Source organism: Dreissena polymorpha, chromosome 1 (genome assembly GCF_020536995.1).
Source record: "Dreissena polymorpha isolate Duluth1 chromosome 1, UMN_Dpol_1.0, whole genome shotgun sequence".
In the NCBI taxonomy this organism is placed as follows: domain Eukaryota; kingdom Metazoa; phylum Mollusca; class Bivalvia; order Myida; family Dreissenidae; genus Dreissena; species Dreissena polymorpha.
The window spans coordinates 141,626,327-141,654,147 of record NC_068355.1 but is presented as its reverse complement, the minus strand read 5'-3'; the positions used below and the strand labels follow the sequence as shown (position 1 = coordinate 141,654,147).

Below are 27,821 nucleotides of genomic sequence, written 5' to 3'. Positions count from 1 at the left end.
ATCTCAATTCTATTTCAATTTAATCTTGCCAAACGTAATAAATTATGAAAAAAACAATGAATATAGTGCAAACATGTACAAATGTATTGTAATAATGAGAGAGTAATTAAACAAATACCCCAAAAAGGGAAACAGGGAAACGCCGCGAAAATTCCCACGCGCACAATTTTTCCCCAAAGTGGAAAATCACGCGTAAAATTTCCCCCACATAAGGGCTAAAGGCCCCTTCCCCCTCCACCCCAAAAAAACCCTGATTATTGTCCCCTACCGGTTTCACCGGAGGGGACTTATGGTTTACGCTCTGTGCGTCTGTGAGTCTGTCTGTCTGTCTGTCTGTCACACTTTTCTGTATCCTGCAATAACTTTAAAAGTTCGTCACATTTTTTAATAAAACTTGAAACATGGATAGATGGCAATATGGATGGGGCACTGTTGGTCCAACTGATAATTGCACAATATGCGTATGCCAATTTTTTTTGACTCATCAAAAGTATAATTATGTGTAACTCCTGTTTTAATAACACTAGCTTTGCAAGATTAAAAGTTTGAGGAAGTCTTTATATTGTTTATAATATACTGCTATAATGAATGTACCATGGAAATACAACTATAACTAAAACAATCAAATTATACTCATTTTGATTTATTCCAGATTATTTTACATTTATCGATAAACGCGCTTATAATTTATATAAACATTAACGGACACGTGTAGTTCAGTAACGGACAAGTTAAATTTCCTAAATGGTTGTCCGTGGACAAGTATAGTTTTTTAAGATTTCACCACCCCTGGGTGTGTGTAACATTGGGCTAAATTAGTTTAGGTTTAACAACACAGCTTTTTCAATCATTGATGGGATAAAATCAAGGAAAGATCCTTATGTGAGAACTGTTGGAAGAGTGATAACTCTTGTACATGTGTATGAAACATTAGATGATTAATCTCCCTTGAATTATCCCTGTAGTTATGATCTTCTTTACTTTGTAATCTTACTAAAACGGAAAAACATACACAGAACTATGAACAGATATGTGTTAATTTCCTTATTCACATGAATCTGTTAAAACATGGCAAGATATAAAACAATGACTTGCAATGGTCAAATGGACATGATTTCCTCCTTGCATACAGAAGATCCATTGTTCTATCTGCACTCTAGGAGCATTTCCAAAGATCTTCTTAACCCTTTCAGTGCGGGAACTGAATTTTAAAGGCCTTTGCAAACAGTTTGGATCCAGATGAGACGCCTCATAACGTGGCGTCTCATCAGGATCCAAACTGTTTGCTATTCCGATAGTATTCTTTGAAAAAAAATCGAAGAAAATGCTTACCGTAGGTTTCCACGTATAGCGCGCAGTTTTTTACCTCCAAAAATCAAATTAAAAAGTTGATGCGCGTTATACATTGATACAACGCTATCCTGGCTGCTAAATTGGTAAAAATATGTTGTGTAATCGTAAATAATCAAAATGGCCGCCATGTTTTTTTCCCAGAAAACCACCACCCTATAATCTTACTGACTGAGGGGCCATTGTCGAAACAACCATAAGTCGCTACTGGTAGGTATGAACGCTGTAGAAGAAGTTTTGTCAAAATAAATTTGTTTGAATAAACTTGCGGACATTTCTTTGTTTGTGTTTTAACACTTCCTTTTCGATGAATTCCGATGGGGATTGTTGTCGAGAGCAGGCAAAGGTAGGTGCGAACGAGGTCTTTTTACGGGTAACGGTAGGTGTGAAAGGGGATCATTTTGCACTTCGTAATTGGCAGATGATATTGAGTAATATGTGCCACGACTTGTGACAATATGCAATTGCATTTTGTGTATATAAATATTCAACGTTCAACTGTGGTGTTTCAAACTATCGTTAGCAATCGCCTGAACTACAACACAGAGAGATATTGACATCGTCCTTCGCCCGCATACCTCAACAATTGTATCCCTGTCTTCTATGCGTACTTCAAATTTACCGGTAATGCCCACGCTTTCCCCGAGGAAAAATCACACGATGTACACTAATTCTTATTTTCTCACGTTTTTCACGAAATGCACATGGACTGTTAATCTTTTGCAAGAAAATTATAAAATTGTCAGAAAAGTATAGTGCTATGCAACCCCTGCTCCTAATCATAATGACGCTTCCTATTTTGAATGCTTAATTAAGCTTTCCAATGCCCCGGATTATTGGACTGTTTAATAGTAAAATGGCGGCCATTTTCGGTTTGATTTGGTGGTTTTATTGTCTTGAAATATTTTTTTCTCCATTTTTGCATTTAAAAAACAGCCTGCGCGCTATACACGGATGCGCGCTATACGTGGAAACCTACGGTATTTTAGAAATTCAGCAGACGAGATTTTTGAGACGACAAATTTCCCAGCATGCAAAGGGTTAAGACACCAAGTATCTTAGGAATTGGACAGGAAAGTGTCGATATAAGCTCAACGCTTTTGGTGCAATCAAGCTAGAACTAATAGGTTTAAACTATTTCATTCAACCCAAACGCAAAATTGTAATTATTAGTCCGCTTTTAACTCTGGTCAGTGTTTGTTTGGCAATAATACAGGCATGTTATTTATATTGCAACAAGCTAAATGAGTTTTCTTGTTGTAGATCGTGTAAAAGAACATTGGTTGATGATTTCCAACATATACATTTCGAATTGTATAGAACAACGCAGTTAAAAACAAGTTGAGAAATATAAGTGGGTTTACATTTCTGATTAAATTATGAGAGATGAGTGTAGCACAAAAGTAAATATCACATAGTGTAAGACAATAGACATGTGAGATACGACACAGAATGTGAGCAGTGGTCAGGGGAACACAATATCTATCAGGCTTCTCTACAGTGCCATTGGAGTACAGTGCTGTTGGTGTACAGCCTTGCAGGTACTGTGGAAAAAAACTGGGTTAGCAATTTTCAAATAGCAAAACAGCTTATGATAAGATGACAAATTGTATATCCTTACAACACTATTGTTTTTCAATAATTGTGAAACCTGTCTAAACAAACAAATTTCTGTACTCGGCAAATTGTTTGGTTTTCAAAGGAGTTCGGTTCAACATAGTTTTAGCAAAATGAATACTTCTTTCAAAATAAACAGGCGCACTTAACATGTTTATTCTTTAAAACATGTGCTCGTTAACACTAATATCGCTTCAGTATTATTATTAGCACAATAAGATCTATATTTTGTTCATTTGGAAATGTAACAAATATACATGATCATAAAGCATTTCATTATTTATATAAGCTGAGTTTAGACATGCTGACAATATTTAAGTTGCGTTGAGGAATACATTCTGTTTACATATGAAGCAGTTTTATAGACAAACATTAAGTGCTTGCATCAACTTACAAGGATTGTTATTTTAAAAATTTGCACTTTTTCATATCAATTACTTTAACTGTTGTAAAAATATGTAAAAAGTATGTAATTTTTAGCATAAAACACAACATTTTAATATCGTTTTCATATCCCATTATTGCTATCACCATGGTGATGAGCCACAGTGAGTAATTGTGTCACCAATTACTGGGTTAACGATTATGTAGAATTGGGATATCACACTTAACAAATTACAGTGGTCAATTTCATTAGGTCTTATTATTATAAGATTAAATGAGATCAAATTTTTGTTACACACATTACTTGGTTTTCAGTTAAGACAGTGTTCAATTCACTTCTTTTATTTGCTAAAAAATAGAGTAAAAGGTTTTAGCCGATGTGACTGTTTGGTTTTGACAGGTTTTCACAGGGTTTGGTTACACCAAGTTAACCTGTCCTTCTTATTGGTTTGAAATTGTGAAACAATCCTCAAACAACAAAACATTACAGTTATAAAATATATGTTGTAATGCCAAAAACAACAACTCAAATCGAGTTTAAAATCAGCTAAAGCTATTGGACTAATTGTTAACTGTGAATGTAACATTGTTTTAAAAATGAGCTGTCCAACGCAAACCATTAGAACATTGTCAAACACAATCATGTTGTTGTTAAAAAAATATATAGCTTACGTTTTCAATATTTGTCTTTGGATTTAATTTTTTCTTGCCACTCTAGTCTATTGACTGATAATAAACATGATTTGCAAATGTAATTATAACAGAAAAGTACGTGGAAACTGACAGAATAAAGTAATAAAAAACATAAGACCATTACAAATTTCCAAAGCAGTATGTCAAATGACAAACATTGTTTCCTGTTCATGTGAAAAACATGGGAAAACAAACATAATTTAATAAATAGTTTTTAAAAGATCCACATTAAATATGGGTTATATATATATTACAATATGTACCGTAATTACTCTATGTTTTCGGACACTTAAAAATAATTAATTTGTTTCGTGTCCGAAAACTTAGATACAAAATATATTCACAAAATACAGGTGTCCGAAAACTTAGAGTCGAAAATTGATGTGTCCGAAAATAGCGTCAATTGTATCAACGACTTCCGGTATTAGCACGCGATTGTAAAATACCATGCCGTATAGTACAAATTACAGTTATATATGTTTGCACTGCATTTTAAATGCTTAATTTATTTGACAGAAAGTTACTTTAAGGTTGTACTTTGACCAACGAGTTCAAAGATGAGCATGTGATGTACTGATACTCGCTAGTATGAACCTGTAATAAACGAAATAAAAAAGCAAACTATAAATTATTTGTTTGTTCATTTCCGATAGTTGTTGTCTAACACCTTCCATTGTTTGTAAAACTTGCAATAGGGTGCATCAAACTTTGAAGCGTTTAGTATTTGCCACAGTTATTTTACTGAGAAGGGGGAGTACCATTGCGGTAGATAATTAAACTGTTAATTGGCACTACCCCCGGTAATTGTCATAACGCTTATGCTATTGGGCGAAACCATTGTTAAATACCGGTTTACAAGGTTATTTGCCCAATAACGCAAATGAAATGGTCCGTTGCCCTCAGGCATGCACCTGCCATGTTTTATGATGTTAATCTGGTTGTTAAACCCCATGATCGAAGTGTAATTAGATATCAATAACAGGACCGAAATTTGGTAAAATAGCGCTGTAAAATATACTGTCCGAAAACTTAGAGACATTAATTATGGACAAAAACTCGTGTGTCCGAAAATTAAGAGTCACGAAAAATAATTATTTTTGCTAAAAAAAGGGGTGTCAGAAAACTTAGAGTGTCCGAAAACATAGAGTTATTGCGGTACTCAGGAACCCAGTGGTGCAGTGTGACAACAATGCAACACGGATAACGGAGTGAATACATAAATGTGACAATATGGCACACAATTTCCTTCAAAAGTCATTCAATCATAATCTCAATATAGTTGCGTTTGTTTGTTATGCAAACGTTTGTTTTATCACATTTACCAATATGACTGACAAAACCACATAACATTGTGCAGTGTGCATGTAAGGTGCCAGTGATGTGGGTCTGTCCACTGCCTCTATGGCAAAGTCCTCCAAGTCAGCACTCGGTTTTAAGCGCTCATTTGGCTTGAAGCGCTCATGTGGCTTAAAGTTCATATCTGTTGGTATGTCAGCTGCCACAGTAGTAAGTTTTGTTTGTGACACTGTAGAGCTTTCCCTAACATTTGCTATAGGCTTACAAAGAAGTCTGTTGGGCTCTTGAAGGTAGATATGGATACCAAACACCTGGAATGCCTCGTAGAACATGCAGCTGGGCAGCATGCTCGGATCATAGAGGAACTGCAATTAGAGAATTGACATTAAACTAGTGGGATGACCTGCTGTTGTAATATTTACCTTGAAAATTGTGGGTCATCACAATGCAACTATACTTAATTTATAAATATTTAAAAACGCTGATTTTAGTCCTGAATAAAATCTAAAGTAATCAAAACTTGTATACGGGCTAATACTGGTGTATAAAACTTTTTTTTTCCAAAAATAATTTTTACCTTCATATTACATAATTTCAGCTGCATGTTATTTGTAAAAGACATCAGATTTACGAAAAGTCATCACTGCCAACCACAATCACAATATATATTTTTTTCTTTCATAATTTGATTTATTCATATGTTTAATATTGTAGGCAGGAAATATGTTATTATTCCATGTTAGTATTTTCAAAAGGGCATGATTTCATTAAGTCAGTTATGTGACCTATGTTAGATAGAGTCATGCTTTCTTACTGGATATGTGACCGGTGTAAGATGGAACCAGCCCATGCCATCCTCCGAGAAAAAATTATTAGGTCTGCCTTGAAATATCCATCCAAATGCACCAAGCTTTCCCTCCATGTCGTAGAGCAGGAATAAAGGGTATATTTTCTCACAGGGCAGGCTCCGCGACATGTTCATGAAGTACAGTGTACCTGCAAAATTGATGTAAAATCATACTTTTGTATATGAAAATTAATGTAGGATTAAATTGTCCCTTCCTTCTCTTCAGTTGCTTTTTCACCAGAGACAGTCAATTAGTACTTATCACTGTGTGGCATGCAGTTGCCTTTCCACCATAGAGAGACCACTAGTACATACCCATCTGTGGTCTGCAGTTGCCTTTACACCACAGACAGACCACAAGTACTTGCCCATCTGTGGTCTGCAGTTGCCTTTACACCATAGACAGACAACTAGTACTTGCCCATCTGTGGTCTGCAGTTGCCTTTACACCATAGACAGACCACTAGTACTTACCAATCTGTGGTCTGCAGTTGCCTGAGACAACTAGTACTTACCCATCTGTGGTCTGCAGATGCCTTTCCACCATAGACAACTAGTACTTACTCATCTGTGGTCTGCAGTTGCCTTTACACCATAGACAGACAACTAGTACTTGCCCATATGTGGTCTGCAGTTGCCTTTCCACCATAGACAACTAGTACTTACTCATCTGTGGTCTACAGTTGCCTTTACACCATAGACAGACAACTAGTACTTGCCCATCTGTGGTCTGCAGTTGCCTTTATGCCATAGACAGACCACTTGTGCTTACCCATCTGTGGTCTGCAGTTGCCTTTCCATCATAGAGAGACCACTAGTACTTGCCCATGTGTGGTCTGCAGTTGCCTTTACACCATAGACAGACCACTAGTACTTGCCCATCTGTGGTCTGCAGTTGCCTTTACGCCATAGACAGACCACTAGTACTTACTCGTCTGTGGTCTGCAGTTGCCTTTACACCATAGACAGACAACTAGTACTTGCCCATGTGTGGTCTGCAGTTGCCTTTCTACCATAGACAGACCACTCGTACTTGCCATCTGTGGTCTGCAGGTGCCTTTACACCATAGAGAGACCACTAGTACTTGCCCATCTGTGGTCTGAAGTTGCCTTTACGCCATAGACAGACCACTTGTACTTACCCATCTGTGGTCTGCAGTTGCCTTTATGCCATAGAGAGACAACTAGTACTTGCCCATCTGTGGTTTGCAGTTGCCTTTATAGCCATAGACAGACCACTTGTACTTACCCATCTGTGGTCTGCAGTTGCCTTTATGCCATAAAGAGACAACTAGTACTTACCCATCTGTGGTCTGCAGATGCCTTTACACCATAGAGAGACAACTTGTATTTACCCATCTGTGGTCTGCAGATGCCTTTACACCATAGACAAACAACTAGTACTTACCAATCTGTGGTCTGCAGTTGCCTTTATGCCATAGAGAGACAACTAGTACTTGCCCATCTGTGGTCTGCAGTTGCCTTTACGCCATAGACAGACCCCTTGTACTTACCCATCTATGGTCTGAAGTTGCCTTTATGCCATAGAGAGACAACTAGTACTTACCCATCTGTGGTCTGCAGATGCCTTTACACCATAGAGAGACAACTTGTACTTACCCATCTGTGGTCTGCAGATGCCTTTATGCCATAGACAGATAACTAGTACTTACCCATCTGTGGTCTGCAGTTGCTTTTACACCATAGACAGACAACCAGTACTTACTCATCTGTGGTCTGCAGATGCCTTTACACCATAGAGAGACAACTTGTACTTACCGTACCCATCTGTGGTCTGCAGATGCCTTTACGCCATAGACAGACAACTAGTACTTACCCATCTGTGGTCTGCAGTTGCCTTTCCGCCATAATGGGGACAGCTGACTGCTGTCCTGTGGAATGTGTAGGAAGTCATTCTCTGGGTTGTAGCCTAGCTGGATGTACAGCCCCTTCTCTGGCCCTGCACCCTTGGAAGTCATTGGGCTGCATATCAACTGAGGGTGCTTGAAATAGGCTGAGAAGGCAAAGAGGAGCACATTTTTGTTATTCTGCTTATTATTTAAGAGCTGGAAATTCAGTGACTGTTATCTAATTATTAGGTATAAGTACTTTAACATGTTTCTTCACTTTCTAATGGGTATGATTGTTGAAATGAAAAATCAGTTGTTTTTTCCCTTAAAAGTTGATCTTAATTATTAAAGCCATTAAAGAGTTGAAATGTTTCATGGTTTGAACAAGTGCACGTACTGTTTCTGCAGTGCACAGCACATATATTTTAACAATGACTTAATGGCTATTCCCATGTTCTCTAAAATAAAGTGATGGGTTCTCACAGCCATTGTAAATGGCAAGGGCGATTGTAAAGTTAGTGTTGTGCTGGTACAGTGACCTAAAGGGTGAAATCTCCGTTTAAATTATACTAGAAACAAATTGTTACTGTAAAATTACTTTTTGGTGGTAGCATATGAATTGCGAGCGATATTTATATTGTGCACATTCTATATGTGCATACAATCACATCCTGCACATCAGCTATATTTGTGCACGCTCTCCAGCAGAAAATTAGACTACCTCAACAAAACCAAGCAATTAATTTGTAGAAATAATGTGCATATGCATCATTTGAACGGTTATATTCAGATTAAGAATTCCAATAATGAGCAACTTCACAGTAGTTCAAAAGGCTGGAGATAAACCATATAATGTAGGTTAGATGTCTGGTGTCTTTGGTGTTGAAACTAAATATTGTTGTTATCTAATATCAATCTCACTTATGATTTAATTTCTTCTTTCTTCATACTAGTCCCCATATTATACATTAAACAAAATTTATTATTGAACAGTGAAACACAGTACCATATTTTGTGGCATCTTTACTTGTTCAGAACAAGTCTTAGTTTTAACATTTAAGTTTTATTCCGATGTAATATGATGTGTGTAACACAAATTTAATTTTAGCACTTTAAAATAAATCACATTCCTGTATGTATTACAATTTTCACAAAGGAGCATGTGAATTTAATTTTGCTATTAATTTAAAAGTAGCACATGCATGGGGATACAAGTGATCTGAATAAATGGAACTTAATAACAATAACTGGAGAAATAACTGAAGAAGAGTGAAAACTGTGGTATTTTCCCTGAAGGCCCTTTGTGGCCCCTAAGGCTCCCTTGTTTCTCTCATTGTACACTCCATTATTTTCCCTTTGTTGTGTGCCGCTGGGCAGGAGGTTACAGTTACAGGAGGGAATAAAGATGTCAAGAGCCACAGTATTTTCTAATTGAATAGGAAACCAGAAGCCAGATGACAATGGGTGGCATAGGATAGAGGGGAAGAATTCAGCTTTGTGTTTTGTACACATTTGATGAAAACATTCAGTGCTTACTAAATTTATTTGTTTACCCATCTCACTGTGAACTTTTATATATTTTCACTTTTGTTAAACAAGTCTATATTTTCACTATAAATAGCCACCAGAAAAACTTTGCAAAACCAAAAAATCACAAACGTTGATGAAGACTGGTTACCTGTGACAAAGTAGTAGATGACTCCGTTATACTGCCTCAAGTCCTTGAGCAGAGGGGGCTGTATCTCCACTTGGGGCAGCTCTATGCTCACATTCATGGAGTTAAACCCAACCATGTTTCCTGGAATCTTTTAAAGGAATCACTTATAAGCAAACACTTATTCTTGCTTATAACAGTAATGCACTGTGTGATTTAAGTCTTTACAGCTACCCATAAATAATTTGATCATGTTTGTTCAATCAGATGTGAACTTAACGTTCTAATTGATCTGTTTAATTGGGTTATGTTGTGGTACATGCTGGTATGGAAACAGTCCTAAATTAAGGCATAGGAGCCATTCCTGTTTATTTCATGCTCAGGTGAGCTTTTGTGATGGTCTGTCATGCACCATCAAGGTTTGCTTTGTTAACACTCAACATTTATTGTCAGTTATTAATGAAACTTGGTCAAAAAATTTGTTCTTATGACATACTGGATGAGTTTGAACATGGTTCTGGTTGGGTGAACAAAAAATGGCTACCAGAGGACGGGAACGTTTCATTATATGCCTATAATTAAACATTAACACACTAGAAGTCTCATTTATGGTCTGATTTTCATGATTTGGCCAGAACATTTGTTCTTATGATATCTTGGATGAGTAAAAAACATGGCTGCCAGGGGGCGGGGTATTTTTCTTAATATGGTTATAGAAGAACCTTGTTAACACTCAAAGTCAAATCTATGGTCTAATATTCATGAAACTTGGTCGGAACATTTGTTATTATATCTGGGTTAAGTGAAAAAATGGTTCCCATTTGCTGAAAAACATAGCCGCCAGGTGGCTGGGAATTTTTTCTTGTATGGCTATCGTAAAACCTTGTCAACTCTCTAGTTGATATTTTGGCAATGTTTGAAAATGATTTCAAAAACATCTTAAATGACGTGAGAGTTGTTCAAGTCCCTTAAGTTACAAGTGAGCAACCATGAGCCACTGGCCCTCTTATTATCCCCGCCGAAAAAAAAATCGGAGGGGATATAGTAATTGGTCCTGTCCGTCCGGCTGAAACTTTGTCCGTAGCATAACTCCAAATCTATTCCATGGATTTACTTATAACTTAAAATATAAACAGATGGCAACTAGGAGAAGTGCAGTGACCAAGAACCATAACTCTATCTACCTTAGTTTTTGAATTATCTCCCTTTTTTTATAACTTTAAAGTAAATTTTTGTCCGGAGCATAACTCTAAATATACTAAAGGGATTTACTTGAAACTTGAAATATAAACAGATGGCAACTAGGAGAAGTTCAGTGACCAAGAACCACAACTCTATCTACCTAAGTTTTTGAATTATCTCCCCTTTTATATAATTTTAAGGTAAATTTTTGTCCGGAGCATAACTCTAAATTTACTGAAGGGATTTACTTGAAACTTTAAATATAAACAGATGGCAACTAGGAGAAGTGCAGTGACCAAGAACCACAACTCTATCTACCTTAGTTTTTGAATTATCTCCCCTTTTATATAACTTTAAAGTAAATTTTTTCCGGAGCATAACTCCAAATCTATTCAATGGATTTACTTTAAACTTAGAATATAAACAGATGGCAACTAAGAGAAGTGCAGTGACCAAGAACCATAACTCTGTCTACCTTAATTTTGAATTATCTCCCCTTTTATATAACTTTAAAGTAAATTTTTGTCCGGAGCATAACTCAAAATATACTAAAGGGATTTACTTAAAACTTTAAATATAAACAGATGGCAACTAGGAGAAGTGCAGTGATCAAGAACCACAACTCTATCTACCTTAGTTTTTGAATTATCTCCCCTTTTATATAATTTTAAAGTACATTTTTGTCCGGAACATAACTCTAAATCTACTGAAGGGATTTACTTGAAACTTGAAATATAAACAGATGGCAACTGAGAGAAGTGCAGTGACCAAGAACCACAACTCTATCTACCTTAGTTTTTGAATTATCTCCCCTTTTATATAATTTTAAAGTAAATTTTTGTCCGGAGCATAACTCTTAATATACTGAAGGGATTTACTTGAAACTTGAAATATAAACAGATGGAAAGTAGGAAAAGTGCAGTGACTAAGAACCAGAACTCTATCTACCTTAGTTTTTGAATTATCTCCCCTTTTATATCACTTTAAAGTAAATTTTTGTCCGGAGCATAACTCTAAATCTACTGAAGGGATTTACTTGATACTTGAAACTTTAACAGATGGCAAGTAGGAGAAGTGCAGTGACTAAGAACCATAACTCTATCTACCTTAGCGTTTGAATTATATCCCTTTATTTAATTTCAAAGTAAATTTTTGTCCGGAGAATAATGAATTCTCTCCCTTTATTTGTTTTTTTCAAATATTATACTTCTCTCTAAAACAAATGTTGTCAAACAAGCAAACACATTTCGGCGGGGGATTTGGCACTACTGTGACAAGTTCATATTTGTTTCTATGATAGTGGGACTATAGCTTTAAAGATACTTTTTTTTGAAGGGCGCTTGAACTTAAAGTGTAAGATTGGTAGCTCAGCCGACATTCATTGCTTAGTTTCGGAAAATAAATAATTTACTGGAACTTAAGAGGAAATTAGCTTCAGCTTCAATCAATACTCTCACCTTTACACTATCGACAATGTAGTGAGCAACTCACCATTATTAGAGATGATTAGAATATGAGGACAGACTGATGTATGTGGCAACCATGGAAACAGAAAAGCTTTTTTGTGTTGATTCTATAAGATGTGATCAATTTTGTAGTTAAAAGTAATAAAAGTAGGAGCTAGAAATTGCATGGACCTTGATTTAATGTCATACAACTGTCAGTCTAGAATTCTGATTAATTTATCATCAGATTAGATGCTGGAATGAAAAGCATAAGGTGATCAGATTAATTAACCTATTTTTAAGAAGAAATGTCTAGTGTTTGTTAAGGTGAATGCACATAGTTCTCATTTTTTAAAGGAGTTTTGTTTAGTTTGTAAGAAAAAATCAACAGAAATGAAATATGGTAAAACAATGTTAATAGGGCCCGGGTTTATGTAACTTGGACAGTCGGTATCCTGAAATTTAAAAGGAATTGAATGTATACCATTTCCAATGCAGAAATGTGGTCTTGACAAGTGCGAGTGGAAGCTTTAATGTGAAGAATTACCGATATCCCTGTTATAGAAAATAAATTTATTCCAGAAACTGAAAAATGTCATGAAGGGAATATTATTAAGTACAAATAATATCACGTGCATATGAAAATAATAGGGAATTCTGGTACCCACTTTGCTAACTTAAAGAAATCACCATTTTTTATCCCTTTTTTGTTTCAGAAACAAGTGAAAACTATTTTAAGGTACAATTTTAACAAAAATATTGATAAATTACATTGTAGTTTATTTTACTTGTTATTTATTACTGATCATATATCAACAATACACACGTCTAATACTGGTTACTTTATTAAGCAGCCTGATTAAAATCCCCTTCATAAGTTATATCAGAAAATGACCAAAGTGATTTTGTTGTTTTGCACTTTTAATTATAATAATTGATAACTGTCCCATAAGCAATGTTTAATATTATTAATATCACTTTTATATGTAAGAACATGGGGGATTAAGGTACCGGCTCGGCGCCAGAAAGCGTGTAAAACTGGTTATTACTTGTCAAATACATGTGGAAAAAATGTTTCGTTAATACTTTTGTAAATATCAGTGTAGAAGTGTTTATACCAGTGTATTATGTGAATTTGGAATACGACATCAATCTTGGAATGGCTTTGTTCAGTGAAATAATCTGGTTCAAAACACAAAATGATTCAAATGCATGACATGGGCACAGTTTTCAATTGGATAATGACTAATAACACCATAATAGGTAGTAACAGGTTAGACTTTGGTATAAGGGCGCAAGTGGCTGAGAGCATGTTTCTCGTTCTGAATTCCTATTTTACATATCTAATGTTCTGTATGCGCTATTTTTATGCTCCCTTACAACATTTTGGGGGAGCATATAGTCCCCGCTTCGTCTGTGTGCGTCCGTGCACAATTTTTGTCCGGGTTATTTCTCAGCAATTAATGACCGGAATTCAATGAAACTTTATGGGAAGCTTCACTACCAAGAGGAGATGTGCATATTATCAGCCGGTTCTGGTCGGATGATTTTTCACAGAGTTATGGCCCTTTGAAATTTTCCATTAACTGTACAAATAGTGCAATTCTTGTCCTTGCTATTTCTCAGCAACTAATGAACAGAATTCAATGAAACTTTATGGGAAGCTTCACTACCAAGAGGAGATGTGCATTTTATCAGTTGGTTCTGGTCGGATGATTTTTCACAGAGTTATGGCCCTTTGAAATTTTCTATAAAAAAATTATTGTTCCCCCAACTACTGTGACCTAAAGACGTTTTCCTTTATCTTAATATATAGTGCAATATTGTGACCAAAAAAACCTTTGGGGAGCATCACCCGTCTCCGACGGTTTCTTGTTTTGCATTTGCATAAGAAACAAATGACGCAAGCCCCTTATACCAGTGTTTTAGGCTGTAATAGGGGGTGAAAGAAGTTTATAAAAATCATCGCGTATATGGCGTTATAAATAAGCAATCTATAGACAAAGAAGCCACTTTGGTGTTAGCTTGTCTAGGATTTCTAACCGCTAAGCCATGTGATTAAGTGGGCGGAGAAAACTGCTAAGCCATGTGATGTAGTGGGCGGAGCAATCATTGTCCAGAAAAGATGTCAATAATATGTCTTTTAACCTTAAAAGAAATTAAACTTTTAATTAACATGTTGTTAATACAGATGGTTGAATTTTATTTATCAAGATTTTCATCGTAATTTGGGCATGACTCGGTCATTGCATTTATTTCTCTGCAGAAGAATTGAAGCATATAGTTGCCACTTTGCCCATCTATTAAAATAACAATTTGATGTCTATTGTGGTAACTGTACATTAAAGCCGGATGTTAAAAAAGGACTGTTTTACTAATACATAAACCAATAATAACAATGAATATACTAGTTTATAACTTGAATGTTGTACGAGAACACCACCATAGCATTGGTTAGTGCATACATGTATCTGAGTGGCAAAATTATATAATTTAACAGCTAGATATTTTTTTACATGATTATTAAATGTCTTTGTTATGACATTCATTCCTATGATATAATATAGGGAAATGGCATTTTGATTTCTTGATTTATTTCTTTGTAAGAAACTTTGATATGTTTTATGGGATATATTTCCAACATTAGCTACTGTATTTAAGCTCATGTGAACTAGATCAGTACTGTCAGTGACGTCCATGTGTTACAGTGTCACAAAAGATTGGTTTCCTTTGTTCAGGAAATAATTATGTCCACAGTGTGCTGGCATAACCCATTAAGGCAATAAAGGAGACCAATCTTCTAGCAACCGTTGCTCAGATGTTGCTAAGGGCAAATTAAGGGCTCCCCACGCTCTTACATCAAGCAGTAATGCCTATTTCAGTAATCAAAGTTTGAATTCCAATGGTTTCAGTGACATGTATAAAAGCTTCAATTGCTTTGAAAATACAAAATGATGTCGGAAAAAAACTTCTCGAGTTCACTGGTATTTATTGCACCTGACCTTAGTAAAGTAAACATCATATACAAATATTATAACAAAAGGGTGATTAAAAGAAATGTAAGGTTCTTTTTAATGATTAAGATTTTAATTTTTACATACACCAGACATGAGAAGGTGTATCCAAGTTTTAATTGCAAGCAATTCAAGCCTTAATAAGTTTAAATCTATTTATTTTAGCCGGATTACATGGAAAGCCTAAGGCTAAACTTAAACGCTCTCAAGTCTTTTTCCTGGGACTAGAACCAATACTTGGTGTCTATAGAGGAGATCTAAAGCAAACACAGTGGGGATTGACCCCATGAACTCCTGGTCGCAAGGTGTCCACTACCCCATGGCGACCTTCAAGCCCCACTTGAAGGAATAAAAAAATGTGTGAATTCAAGAGGCATAAGCAAGCTATTGTTTGTAAAAATAGTTTTGAAAATAGATTGGAAATTTGAAGTTTTACACTTTAAATAATCAGTTGATAAACAAGCATAAAACTTTGGCTGGGCTGTATTTAATTTAAATTAGCAGTAATTTAAATTGTGGAGTTAAATTAAAACATAAATTTCTATTTAAGCAAGGAAAAACTCAAGCCCATCAAACATTTTGAAATAACAAAAAATGTGGATAAACATTGTTTTAAATGAAGGAGATCTAATGTACTTAAGTTGAGAGGGAAAATTGATGGTTGATAATACTTAAGTTAAGTGGGCCACGAAAGTCTATAATACTACAGTTCAGAGGACCATGGAAGTTGATAATACTACAATTGAGTGGACCATGAAAGTGTATAATACTACAGTTGAGAGGACCATGGAAGTTTATAATACTAGAGTTGAGTGGGCCATGGAAGTTGATTATACTACAATTGAGTGGACCATGAAAGTTTATAATACTAGAGTTGAGTGGGCCATGGAAGTTGATAATACTTCAGTTGATTTAGCCATGAAAATTGATAATACTTCAGTTGAGTGGGCCATGGAAGTTGATAATACTACAGTTGATTTAGCCATGAAAATTGATATTACTTCAGTTGAGTGGGCCATGGAAGTTGATAATACTACAGTTGATTTAGCCATGAAAATTGATAATACTTCAGTTGAGTGGGCCATGGAAGTTGATAATACTACAGTTGAGTGAGCCATGAAAGTTTATAATACTACAGTTGAGTGAGCCATGAAAGTTTATAATACTACAGTTGATATAGCCATGAAAGCTGATAATACTACAGTTGAGTTGGCCATGAAAGTTGATATTACTACAGTTGAGTGGACCATGGAAGTTGATAAAACTACAGTTGAGTGAGCCATGGAAGTTGGTAATACTGCATTCGAGTGAGCCATGAAAGTTGATAATAATACAGTTAAGTTGGAAACCTGAGGAAGAAAATACGTAAGTTTAGTGTGGATCCTGATGGTTGAGACGAAAGTTTTACTAAGCTTGAGACTTAAATAATTGAGTGGGTCCATTAAGAGGTTAGAAAACTACAGTTTTATGAGGATCTTTAAGATAAGCCGATACTTACTGCTGCCTGTACACCAGCCAAATTACCGTTGAGATCATATATTGGCATGGCCTTCATGTTGTCTCCACGACGGAATAGAAACCCATGGTACTGCTCGGCTGTAAATAAACACGCAATAAAGATACTGCATTGTTAGCTTGCGGAATCCCAAACAAATCTATGTAACTTATCACATTCATTTATAACCCTGCATCATTTGGCTAGTAAATATTAATGGAAATGAAATGTTTTGTAATGACAAATTGTTTTTTGATAATTTGTTTTTAAGTCCCAAGCCTATAATTATCGTCATCAACTAGACTAGTTCTATTTCATATCAAATGATTTAACCAGACCATAGTGATTCCAAGCTTTTCCCCAGGATTTTATCATTAATGAATTTGTGTTTATTTTTCCTCAATTCCTTCCATTTTCATTCAAGTCCCTGTAATATATTATAATTTAAATGACATGCAAAATCTGACAAGACATAAGAACGCATATATAATTGAAAAAAAAAACAACAATAACAAAACAATTTCATATTTTTACCAAAAGTATACAGATATACAATGTTATCCAAACATTTAGGGAGAATGCTAAGACGGCTTTGGGCAGATCGGGAGAACTATTTCGTGCTTCCGAAGATTCTCGAAGCCAATCTTGTGTTTGCTGTAAATGTTCCCATATCATTGCTGGAAATTCATATTAAAAAAAACGAGCATTTTGTATATCATTAAATCTACGTTACCAGATATGATATGATACAGAGCTCCAGATAAGGTTTTGTGACATTCTTAAATTACTACCAGATTTTCAAAAAGAATTCTTAATTCTTATTTTTTCTAAAAGACCTAAAAATAAATAATAATGGTTATTTTCATGCAAAAAAAAATCAAAATAAACACACTAGCAACTTTATTTATACGAGTTCAACAGTGTCTTTCCAGTATTATACAATGTTATTTTTCAAATACCTTCATATGCCCAAACTGTGCTTAGATTGTATGCCTTAGATGCATTTTTACATATTTCACAATAAAAACGGGTCTCCCCTTCAATCTTTTCAACGATTAGCCACGGGACTTGTCCCTTCCACTCGTTCAATGTTTTTTTTTGTGTTTAAGTTTGGACCCGTCGTGTCGCGTTTTTGTTTAGCTTTTCCGACTGTGTCGGCAACTGAGCAAACAACATCGTATAAGATCTTTTCTATAATGTCTTTCTTAACATTTAACTTCGGCTTACTTTGCGTACAATATGTTAAAAGCGTGTTTTTGGACGCTTTGCAGTTTTTTAGGACGTTTTCTGGGCGCTGCCATTTTTTTTTTTGACAGATAGACTGTATACGCCGCTTTTATTGGAAAAAAATGCGCTTTGTTATACAAACCCGATAACCATTCTATATAAGCACCGCAAAGATCTTTAATACGCAAAAAGAACTCAATAAAAATCGATACGATCCGATGTAAAAATAATATTCGTAACTTGATTTTGAAATTCTTAATGGTACCACAAGATTTTAAAATAAATACGTAACGGACTTGAAAATAATTCGTAATTACGAAAATATGACCCTTATCTGGAGCTCTGTGATATGATGGCTATTGCTATAAGGAACACATATTTTTTATGGGTAAACATTATTTTACGAAATATTTTAAGAAATATTAGCTGATTTTGAGTGTTTATTGAGTAATTAAAATATCAATTACGCACTTCTGCAATAAACACCAGATTATTTTTTTAAACACCACTGGAATTGTCATAAACAATTTAAATATTAAACACACTGAGTATACCTTTAATTGCTCTTATGCCACCTGTACCGGAAATAATTAATGATTATCATCCATTATTAGGGAACAAACACCATAATTGTAGGAAAAACGGCACCTGGACACTCGTCTACCTGCGCTTTTTGCATTCCCTAACTATCAGCATGTCGTAAGTTTGTTGACCTGGACAATAAGCACCCGATTAAATTGTCCACCTGGAAAATTAGCATCTGATTATATATAAATTTTTCACCCCAGAAAATTGGTTCCCGAATTATTTTTAAGCTGCAATAAAATATTTTGCAGCTCCAGACAATCAACTCTTTCATACCGGACATGTGCCACTATACAGGTTGTACATACTCAAGTACAATACAAAGTTTTGTTTACTTTGAGTCACGTTAGAATTTCAGGCTGATGCAGAAACATGGCTTATGGATAGAACACATTTGACAGCGCCATGACAATTCTCTTAACTGTTTTGTATTCCAGTATCACTTTGAGATCAACATTTTACAGCTGCCACCAGCCTCTACCCCAAGAAGCAAGAGCACTTTGAGGAATTATGTGCCACAAAATTAATCTGGTGCTGATTGTCCTGGCAGACAATTTTACAAGGTGCCAATTGTCCTGGAATCCAAAAAAAGGCAGGGCGCCCATTTTCCAGTTGCAGTTTGTCCAGATACCATCTTTCACAAGTCATCTCAGTTTGAAGACTAGACACTGCAGGGTCACTGTGCTAAATCGGGCCACTGTGCTAAATCGGCCTTGGGAAAAGCCTGGGTTTCTTATTGATTAGTGAGAGGCCATGTGTTCAGCAGTACTGTGGAGATGTTCATTTAAGTCTGATACTGCAATGGCAAGAAATCTTGTGTTTCTGGATAGAGTCCATTAGTATATAATATCAACTAAATTTCAGGTTCTTTTCAGTACATTTTGGTTTTTATCCCCTGCCATAGGCGGAGGGATATTGTTAATGCGTTGTCCGTCCGTCCGACAGTCCGTCCGAAGCCATATCTTGGAAGTGCTTTGGCGGATTTCATTGAAACTTGGTACATGTGTACGAGTATAAATATGGATAAGAGGATGATGCACGCCAAATGGCATTGTTCACCATCTGTTTATAAGGGAGTTATGGCCCTTTGTATCTTGAAAAAATGCTTTTTTGAGTGTCAAATATAATTCTTTTGTGTCCAGAGCATATTGGCGGGCGATATCAATTCAACGAATTTGCTTGTTTCTATTATTATTATCAGGTATATTTGATACAATCAGTAGTGTTAGTATTTGTCCCACTGACTTTCTACGAGTTTCCTTCACTGAAAGTTCTGAAATCATATATAAAGCACTTGTGTTACAGTTTTTCTGTTTCTAATTACGGATATATGTGCCCCCATTAATATGTTAAATAATGTGGACCCCGTTAATATGTTCAATAATGTGGACCCTGTTAATGTGTTGTGCCCTTCCCAGATTGTCACTACACATCATAAGTTAATAATTCTGCAAGCAGGCGTTTCTCATTTAAGCTCAATAATTTAGAGTCATGTTTCAGAGAATGTGTCACAAGACACCACAGGTCTGCATGTCCTTCTCCAAGGCTCTATTATTTCCAGAAAATATAATTAATATTAATGATGACCTTTGTACAAAGACGTGTTCCCATAATTGATTTATTTGTCAAGAAAGAATCCCTACTGGTCAGTTTATTTGGTCAGTATGAGAAGGTTTTCTTCTTTCTGTTTTGTGGTAGAAGTACCCCATTTTCCATAATAGAATAAAAAATAGTGCATTTTTACAGATGAATTGTGAAACAAACCTGTTCCATTCAGAATTGTTTTCCTCGTGTGAACGCTGGGTCAATTATAATAAACTTCGCTGGGTTTTTGCCAAAAAATGTCACTTAAGGTAGGGTGGAAAAAAAAATGCATGGAGAAAATCGCTGTTTTAATTTATTTGTTTCAATATGCAGGGCAGCTTCCATTTACTTTATTTAAGACTCAATTTTATGGTGGTCCACAAGATCATTAGCTGTAAATGGATGTAGATGATTTATCCAAAAACGAACCATGCTGCATGGTTGATTTGCATAAAATCAGGGTCTTCTCCTGGCCATTTTAGCTGCCTAAGGAATGGGAAGCTTTAATTCTTACTTGAACATTCCCATAGTGCCTACTACTGGTGTTGTGTGCTTATATTCCACTTAAAAACACTGCCAATCTCATGCATATTTTATTACTTTAACTGCTATGATTGCAACAGTCTGACTAGACTGCTGTGATCTCTTACATCACTCTGGTCTTTTTAACTCAAGAAACCATCATGGTCAATCAAGTCAGTCTACCAATGATCAAAGTGGTCATTACTGCCACTTATTCTGACAATTAACTTTCAATTCTTAGCCCTAATCAATCACTGTGTTCCATCCTTAAGTGCAATGAATAGCCAATGCTCAATAGGCATGCTTGTCCATTCACAAGTATCATTTCACACATGTCAAAGCGTATACTCATTAAAATAAAAGTTTTGTATTCACAGTCACCCTTTCAGTAATTGACAGACTCCACTACTAGTTTTCAGGACTGTGAACAAGCACTTTAATACCTGTTTTCTAGTACAGATGGTATTTAAGGTTTGCATGTATGTGATCAGGGCCCTCAATCTATCAAATCTGCCGCCGAATTTCGGCGGCAGTCCCCCACCTGAAAAGTATACTTTTTTCCCCTTTTGGGGGGAAAAATTCCCCCTAAAAAAAAAAAAAAAAAATTTTTTATTTCTTATTTAATAGAAAGATGTAACTCATGATTATTATATCTCAATTCTATTTCAATTTAATCTTTTCAAACATACTAAATTATGGAAAATGCAATGAATATAGTGCAAACATGTACAAATGAAATAATGAGAGAGTAAGTATAAAAATCCCCCAAAAAGGGAAACGCCACGAAAATTCCCCCTCCTAAGGGCTGCGGACCCCTTCCCCCAAAGTCGTGTGAGGGCCCTGGTGATGTCCAAAATGAACAAGTTGAATGTGGTGACATTCACATTAAGGCAAAATCTATGCAAGCAGTAGTTTAACCCTTTGAATGCTGGGAAATTTGTCGTCTGCTAAAATGTTGTCAGCTGAATTTTTAAAATTATCATTTCCTTTGATTTTTTATCAAAGAATACTATCAGAAAAGCAAATAGTTTGGATCCTGATGGGACCCCACGTTCTGCGGCGTCTCATCTGGATCCAAACTGTTTGCAAAGGCCTTCAAAATTCGGTTCCAGCACTGAAAGAGTTAAAAGGGCACACATTCTAAATTCTAATTCTAAGTCCCGATGGCTGTTGGTCATTAATATGATTGCACCAGGAAGGTATTCTGGATAAATCTTTAAATAATAGATACACAAAGCACTAATATCTAAATACCTACTTATATATTTCTGTAAACATTTAAATTATGTATGCAATAATAGTCAAAAGACCAAAATAAGACCTTTGTCTCAGGTAGAACATATCAACAAATTTTCACAAAGCTTTGGTCACTTTTGACAAAAAAAAAAACAAGGATTCAAGAAACAAAATATACAAACCAAAAAGAATAGTACCTAAATATTGGTTACATAATGTGAACCAAAAATTGAAATGAATGACATTTAAATCAAAATATAGGCACTTAAACAAGCAGCTGTCAATTCTCGTTCCAAATATGAATTGTGAAAACGATAGCAAGTGGTTCAACAGTATTTTGTCTGGAATTAGCTGAAAAAAGCTTTTCATACAAACACTTGGAATGTTCAAGCAACAATTGTACAAATCTACTGCAAAGATGTGACTTGACAATACCAAAGTTTCCAATTTATTTTATCCTTTGTAATCAATGCAGTATCTCAGACTGAATCTTTATACCGACACTATTAGCTTTGAAAGGTAATTAGACTGCCTATAAACTGCCTGGGAACAAGACAACATTAATGTCTATGTGAGTTTGTCAGGCATCGGCAGTGAAAATAAAAGTGAAATCTGTTTCTGACACATGGTTCTTTCTACTGGAAATGCCCATAAGGGTTGTGAACAAAAGCAGTTTTAGTTCAAGGACAATTGCTTTTTTCAAAGTGGAGTAAATAGTTTCATCATCTTATAAATATATTTGGCACAGAATATTGACCCTTTGCATGCTGGGAAATTTGTCGTCTGCTAAAATGTCGTCTGCTGAATTTCTAAAATTAGCTTTTTCTTCATTTTTTTTCCAAAGAATACTATCAGAATAGCAAACAGTTTGGATCCTGATGAGACGCCACGTTTTGTGGCGTCTCATCTGGATCCAAACTGTTTGCAAAGGCCTTTAAAATTCGGTTCCCGCACTGAAAGGGTTAATTTAACTCAATTTGCTCCAACAAGCCAGTTCCTAAATAGATAGTAGCATGAACATCCTCTCATCATAATATATCAATTCTAGAAATAAATAGGATTCTTACACATTTAAATAATGATGATGTTATCAAAATTTGATTTCAACTTACTTTTACAGACATCATTGATTCTCTTGTAGCCATCTTTAAACGCCATGGATTGATACGATGGAAGTTTGTACCAAAACCCGTAACGAACTGAAATATATTTTGGTAAAAAGCACATTTACAAATTTAACATTATATTTAATTTAATAATGTCATCTTATTTTTCAAAGTTATGGTGATAAAGCTCGGCTTACCACAGAAGTTAGAATTACAGAGTGAATGACCAATGTTCATAAATGTTTACTTTAAAACTGCAATTTCAATGATCTAAAGGTTTGAAAAAAATATTGAGTTGCAATAAAAACTATAAAATCTTTGAAGAGTTGATTACTAGAATTATATTGAAAAAGTGTATGATATGTATAAACAACATGAATATGATTGTGTTTTGATGCAACATGCAAAAAAAATACAAATTTGATAAGTGAATTGTGCTGATTGTTGTAACATCCCCTGTATACTTTATTTTTTATGAAAGATAGACAGTATGAGGCATTGAAGAAAGAACAAGTTACACAATTTATAGGATAGGTCTTAAAAGTCTTTTTGGTATTAACCCCATTTATGCCTAGAGTCTAGAAAAAAGGCCTTGGCAAACAGTGTAGACCCAGATGAGATGCCACATGATGCAGCGTCTTGTCTGGGCTGTTTGCATAAAGGAATTTCTGTAAGAAATATTCTAAATATAGAAATAAATATACAAGACATCCCTAATTTTGTAAATAAATTGATCCAATTTAGAAGGATGGGAGAGTCCAATAGGCATATATATGTTAATCATGGCATAACTGAGGATACAATTACATGTAGCTCTGAAGGACAGGAATCATGACACATTGAAGACCATCTTCAAGAACATTTATCAGTAGACATTGATGACTGAAATGTTTTACACTGAAGTTAATTAATATGTTCCTTCTGTGAAACTAACTAAGCAAGGCTTTACAAACTTGACAGAAAATTGCTAGTGGGCACATGAAATGGTCCTTATGTTGTGTATTGCTTCCTGAATCAGAGATTTATCATTCCCGGAGGAAATGTGCAGATGAGAAAGGTCTATCTAAAGACAAAGACATTAGAAATGTCTAGCAATCAATAGGTTTATTTTTCATGAAAGCATGTATTGCAGTCAATTAATTTTACTAAAATGGAGTAGAAAACACAGGATTGGGCTCAAAACTATTGACCTGTCCTAAGCCAATGAGATACTGTAGCTAGTGTGTTAGTTATAGTATGTTTTAAAGCTTATGGTTGGTAAAAGTGGTTGTAGAATACAGGTACATTTAGATGAGACAATATTGATTGACAATTGAATACAGACTGAAATTAAAGCTGTTCATTTTAACACAGTTTTCTGTCTTCTACTCTTTGGTGGTCAAACACAATTTCCCAAATGAAATTATGAGTATCTGTGTAATATAAATGTTACAGCTCTTGAATGTATGGTGCTTTTATTAATTAAAATGCAGTCTGCACAGGCTAATCAGGGACGACACTTTACACCTAAACTGAATTTTTCCCAAGAATAGACTGTCTTGAAAAGCTTATCTGGGACAACACTACACACATGCATTAAATCCCCTTTTCACAGAGCACAGCCCATATATTTTAGCAGACCTTTTGTGGCTTAATGGATTTGAAAAAAGTGTTTATCCTCAGAGCACAGGATAAGAAGCAGAGTGAAATTATGGATTTTGCAACCAGCATAAAACCAGAACAGCCTGCGAGTAACTCCCAGTCTGTTCAGGTTTTATGCTGTTTGCTGGTCATCAGTAACTTAGGGTTGGCAATGAAGCCTTTAAAACTAGAGTTTAGTAAGAAAGGTCTTTAATTAAATTTAACTTTCTAAAGAACTACAAATGCGTCAAAATACGTATCTAAGTGGTGAAGGGGTAAATAAACAGTTAACTTAACGCCTATGATGACCTCCATATCTAATACATCATAGTTTGAACCTGGCAGGTCGTGGGTTGGATTCCCACTGTGGAGCGTTCTTTTAATCTCCCCCAATATGACTTCAAGTCTATTGGTTCTAGTCCCAGGAAACAGACTAGAGAGCACCCCAACATGACTCCAAGTCTATTGGTTCTAGTCCAAGGAAACAGACTAGAGAGCGCCCCAACATGACTCCAAGTCTATTGGTTCTAGTCCCAGGAAACAGACTAGAGAGCGCCCAAACATGACTCCAAGTCAATTGGTTCAAGTCCCAGGAAACAGACTAGAGAGCACCCCAACATGACTCCAAGTCTATTGGTTCTAGTCCCAGGAAACAGACTTGAGAGTGCCCCAAAATGACTCCAAGTCTATTGGTTCTAGTCCCAGAAAACAGACTAGAGAGCGCCCCAACATAACTCCAAGTCTATTGGTTCTAGTCCCAGGAAACAGACTTGAGAGCGCCCCAACATGACTCCAAGTCTATTGGTTCTAGTCCCAGGAAACAGACTAGAGAGCGCCCCAACATAACCCCAAGTCTATTGGTTCTAGTCCCAGGAAACAGACTTGAGAGCGCCCCAACATGACTCCAAGTCTATTGGTTCTAGACCCAGGAAACAGACTTGAGAGTGCCCCAACATAACTCCAAGTCTTTTGGTTCTAGTCCCAGGACACAGACTTGAGAGCGCCCCAACATGACTCCAAGTCTATTGGTTCTAGTCCCAGGAAACAGACTTGAGAGCACCCAAACATGACTCCAAGTCTATTGGTTCTAGTCCCAGGAAACAGACTTGAGAGCACCCCAACATAACTCCAAGTCTATTGGTTCTAGTCCCAGGAAACAGACTAGAGAGCGCCCCAACATGACTCCAAGTCTATTGGTTCTAGTCCCAGGAAACAGACTAGAGAGCGCCCCAACATGACTCCAAGTCTATTGGTTCTTGTCCCAGGAAACAGACTAGAGAGCGCCCCAACATGACTCCAAGTCTATTGGTTCTAGTCCCAGGAAACAGACTTGAGAGCGCCCCAACATGACTCCAAGTCTATTGGTTCTAGTCCCAGGAAACAGACTTGAGAGCGCCCCAACATAACTCTAAGTCTATTGGTTCTAGTCCCAAGAAACAGACTTGAGAGCGCCCCAACATGACTCCAAGTCTATTGGTTCTAGTCCCAGGAAACAGACTTGAAAGCGCCCAAACATGACTCCAAGTCTATTGGTTCTAGTCCCAGGAAACAGACTAGAGAGCGCCCCAACATGACTCCAAGTCTATTGGTTCTAGTCCCAGGAAACAGACTCGAGAGCGTTTCATATAAGCCTTGGCCTATTGATGCATTCAAGATAAAATAAATAGTTTAAATTTAGATATGAAGACGATTGGATATATTTATCAATTTGTGATGTGTTAATATACGTTGAAATTGTGATCTAATCAGGATCAGAACTTGGTACTGAGAAAGAGATTTGAAACTTGTATGTCAGTTATAATGTAGATCTACTTGATGTTAAAAAAGAGTTGTTGCTTTTTAAGAGGTTTATGAAAGATACCTTTAATACATTCATAAAAATGCTATACTTTTTTCTTGAAAGGCAGCTTTTTTGATACATGCCCTGGTCTTTTCGCTTAATATACTGCTCACAAGGAAGCTTAATTTTGTTTCTACTTGATAAATAAGAGATATTTTCTGGTAACATTTACCTTTAGGACAGCTTACTAGTTATGTGTAATGTTGCAGAAAATCCACAACAGTGTATCACTGCTAGCAGTTTAAGCAGGGGTATTGATCCATTTCCCAACTGGCACTGGATGTTTTCAAGGCATGTCATGGATACTGAGCCAGTCTGTGTGCTCCATCAGTGTCTTTTATCAATTGAAGATGCTAGCATTTAATCTATTGATTATTGTCTCAATCATTTCCCCATTCATGACGTTTAGAATAAGACTAACTATGTAATTGTATTTGTATATTTGGAATTATTTGATGCCAATGATTTTAAAAGTCTGTTTTTTTATTATTTCTCTATGACTTTTCCATATTTCTTATATAAGTCATGAAATGTAATTAATTTAAGAATAATGTGTATGAAATAACAACCTATGTAACAATTTAACGGAATCATGATTTATTGTCACAAAAAGACTGCCTATAGACCCTGCAGCAGTGACACAGTAAAATTAGTCAAAAGTACATACATGTAATATGCAGTACTCTTTAGTCATAGAAAAGAAGCTAACAAGGGCTAGTCGAGTTAAATCCTACTTTGAAACACTTGCAAACGGTGAAAACACTCACTCAAAATGTGTTCCCATCTGTCGTCTGTATTTCTGTTTGGACTGCTGCTGTGTAGTAAGTTGAAGAATAGGAAGGAAAGGAGAAGTGTGAGGTCGGCTGTAGGGGGCCACATAGCTGTCCTGTAGGCTGTCCTGGCTAACCCACGCTAGCAGCACTGATCGCTACATCCTCAGAGCAGACATGCACACACATAATGGAGAAACACACACTGCTCTTATCCACTGTACCCAGTTGATACTGCAGACACAGATATTGTATCAAGCAGATGTCTAAGCACATAACACAATACACAACTGACTTCTGCACCATGTGCTGTGTGTCATTATAACTATGTATTGGCCTGTCATTAAGAATCAGCCAATCGGAATTGGGCAAGGTTACTCTAGCAAGCATTATTGGGAAAATTGGTTGGAATGGTATGCATAGAATAATCTCCTATGTGGAACTGTCACTTGTGCCATTACAAGGTAACAGGAGTTCTCTCCCATTGTTATCCTAGCACAACAA

General features: G+C 35.9%; 2 protein-coding genes across 5 annotated transcripts in view; one reads left to right on the top strand and one right to left on the bottom strand.

Annotated features, from left to right (window-relative positions):
- The window catches only part of LOC127853263 (cysteine--tRNA ligase, cytoplasmic-like), a 76,509-nt gene that overhangs the window by 12,801 nt on the left and 35,887 nt on the right, over positions 1-27,821 (top strand). The window lies entirely within an intron of this gene.
- LOC127853338 (uncharacterized) lies at positions 628-27,623 on the bottom strand. The gene is made up of 7 exons (XM_052387780.1): positions 27,315-27,623; positions 23,094-23,180; positions 16,831-16,928; positions 9,716-9,842; positions 8,025-8,201; positions 6,155-6,336; positions 628-5,705 (listed from the first exon to the last, which is right to left on the bottom strand). The coding sequence occupies exons 1-7, from the start codon at positions 27,424-27,426 to the stop codon at positions 5,337-5,339; spliced, it is 1,152 nt and encodes a 383-aa protein (XP_052243740.1). The 5' UTR covers positions 27,427-27,623; the 3' UTR covers positions 628-5,336.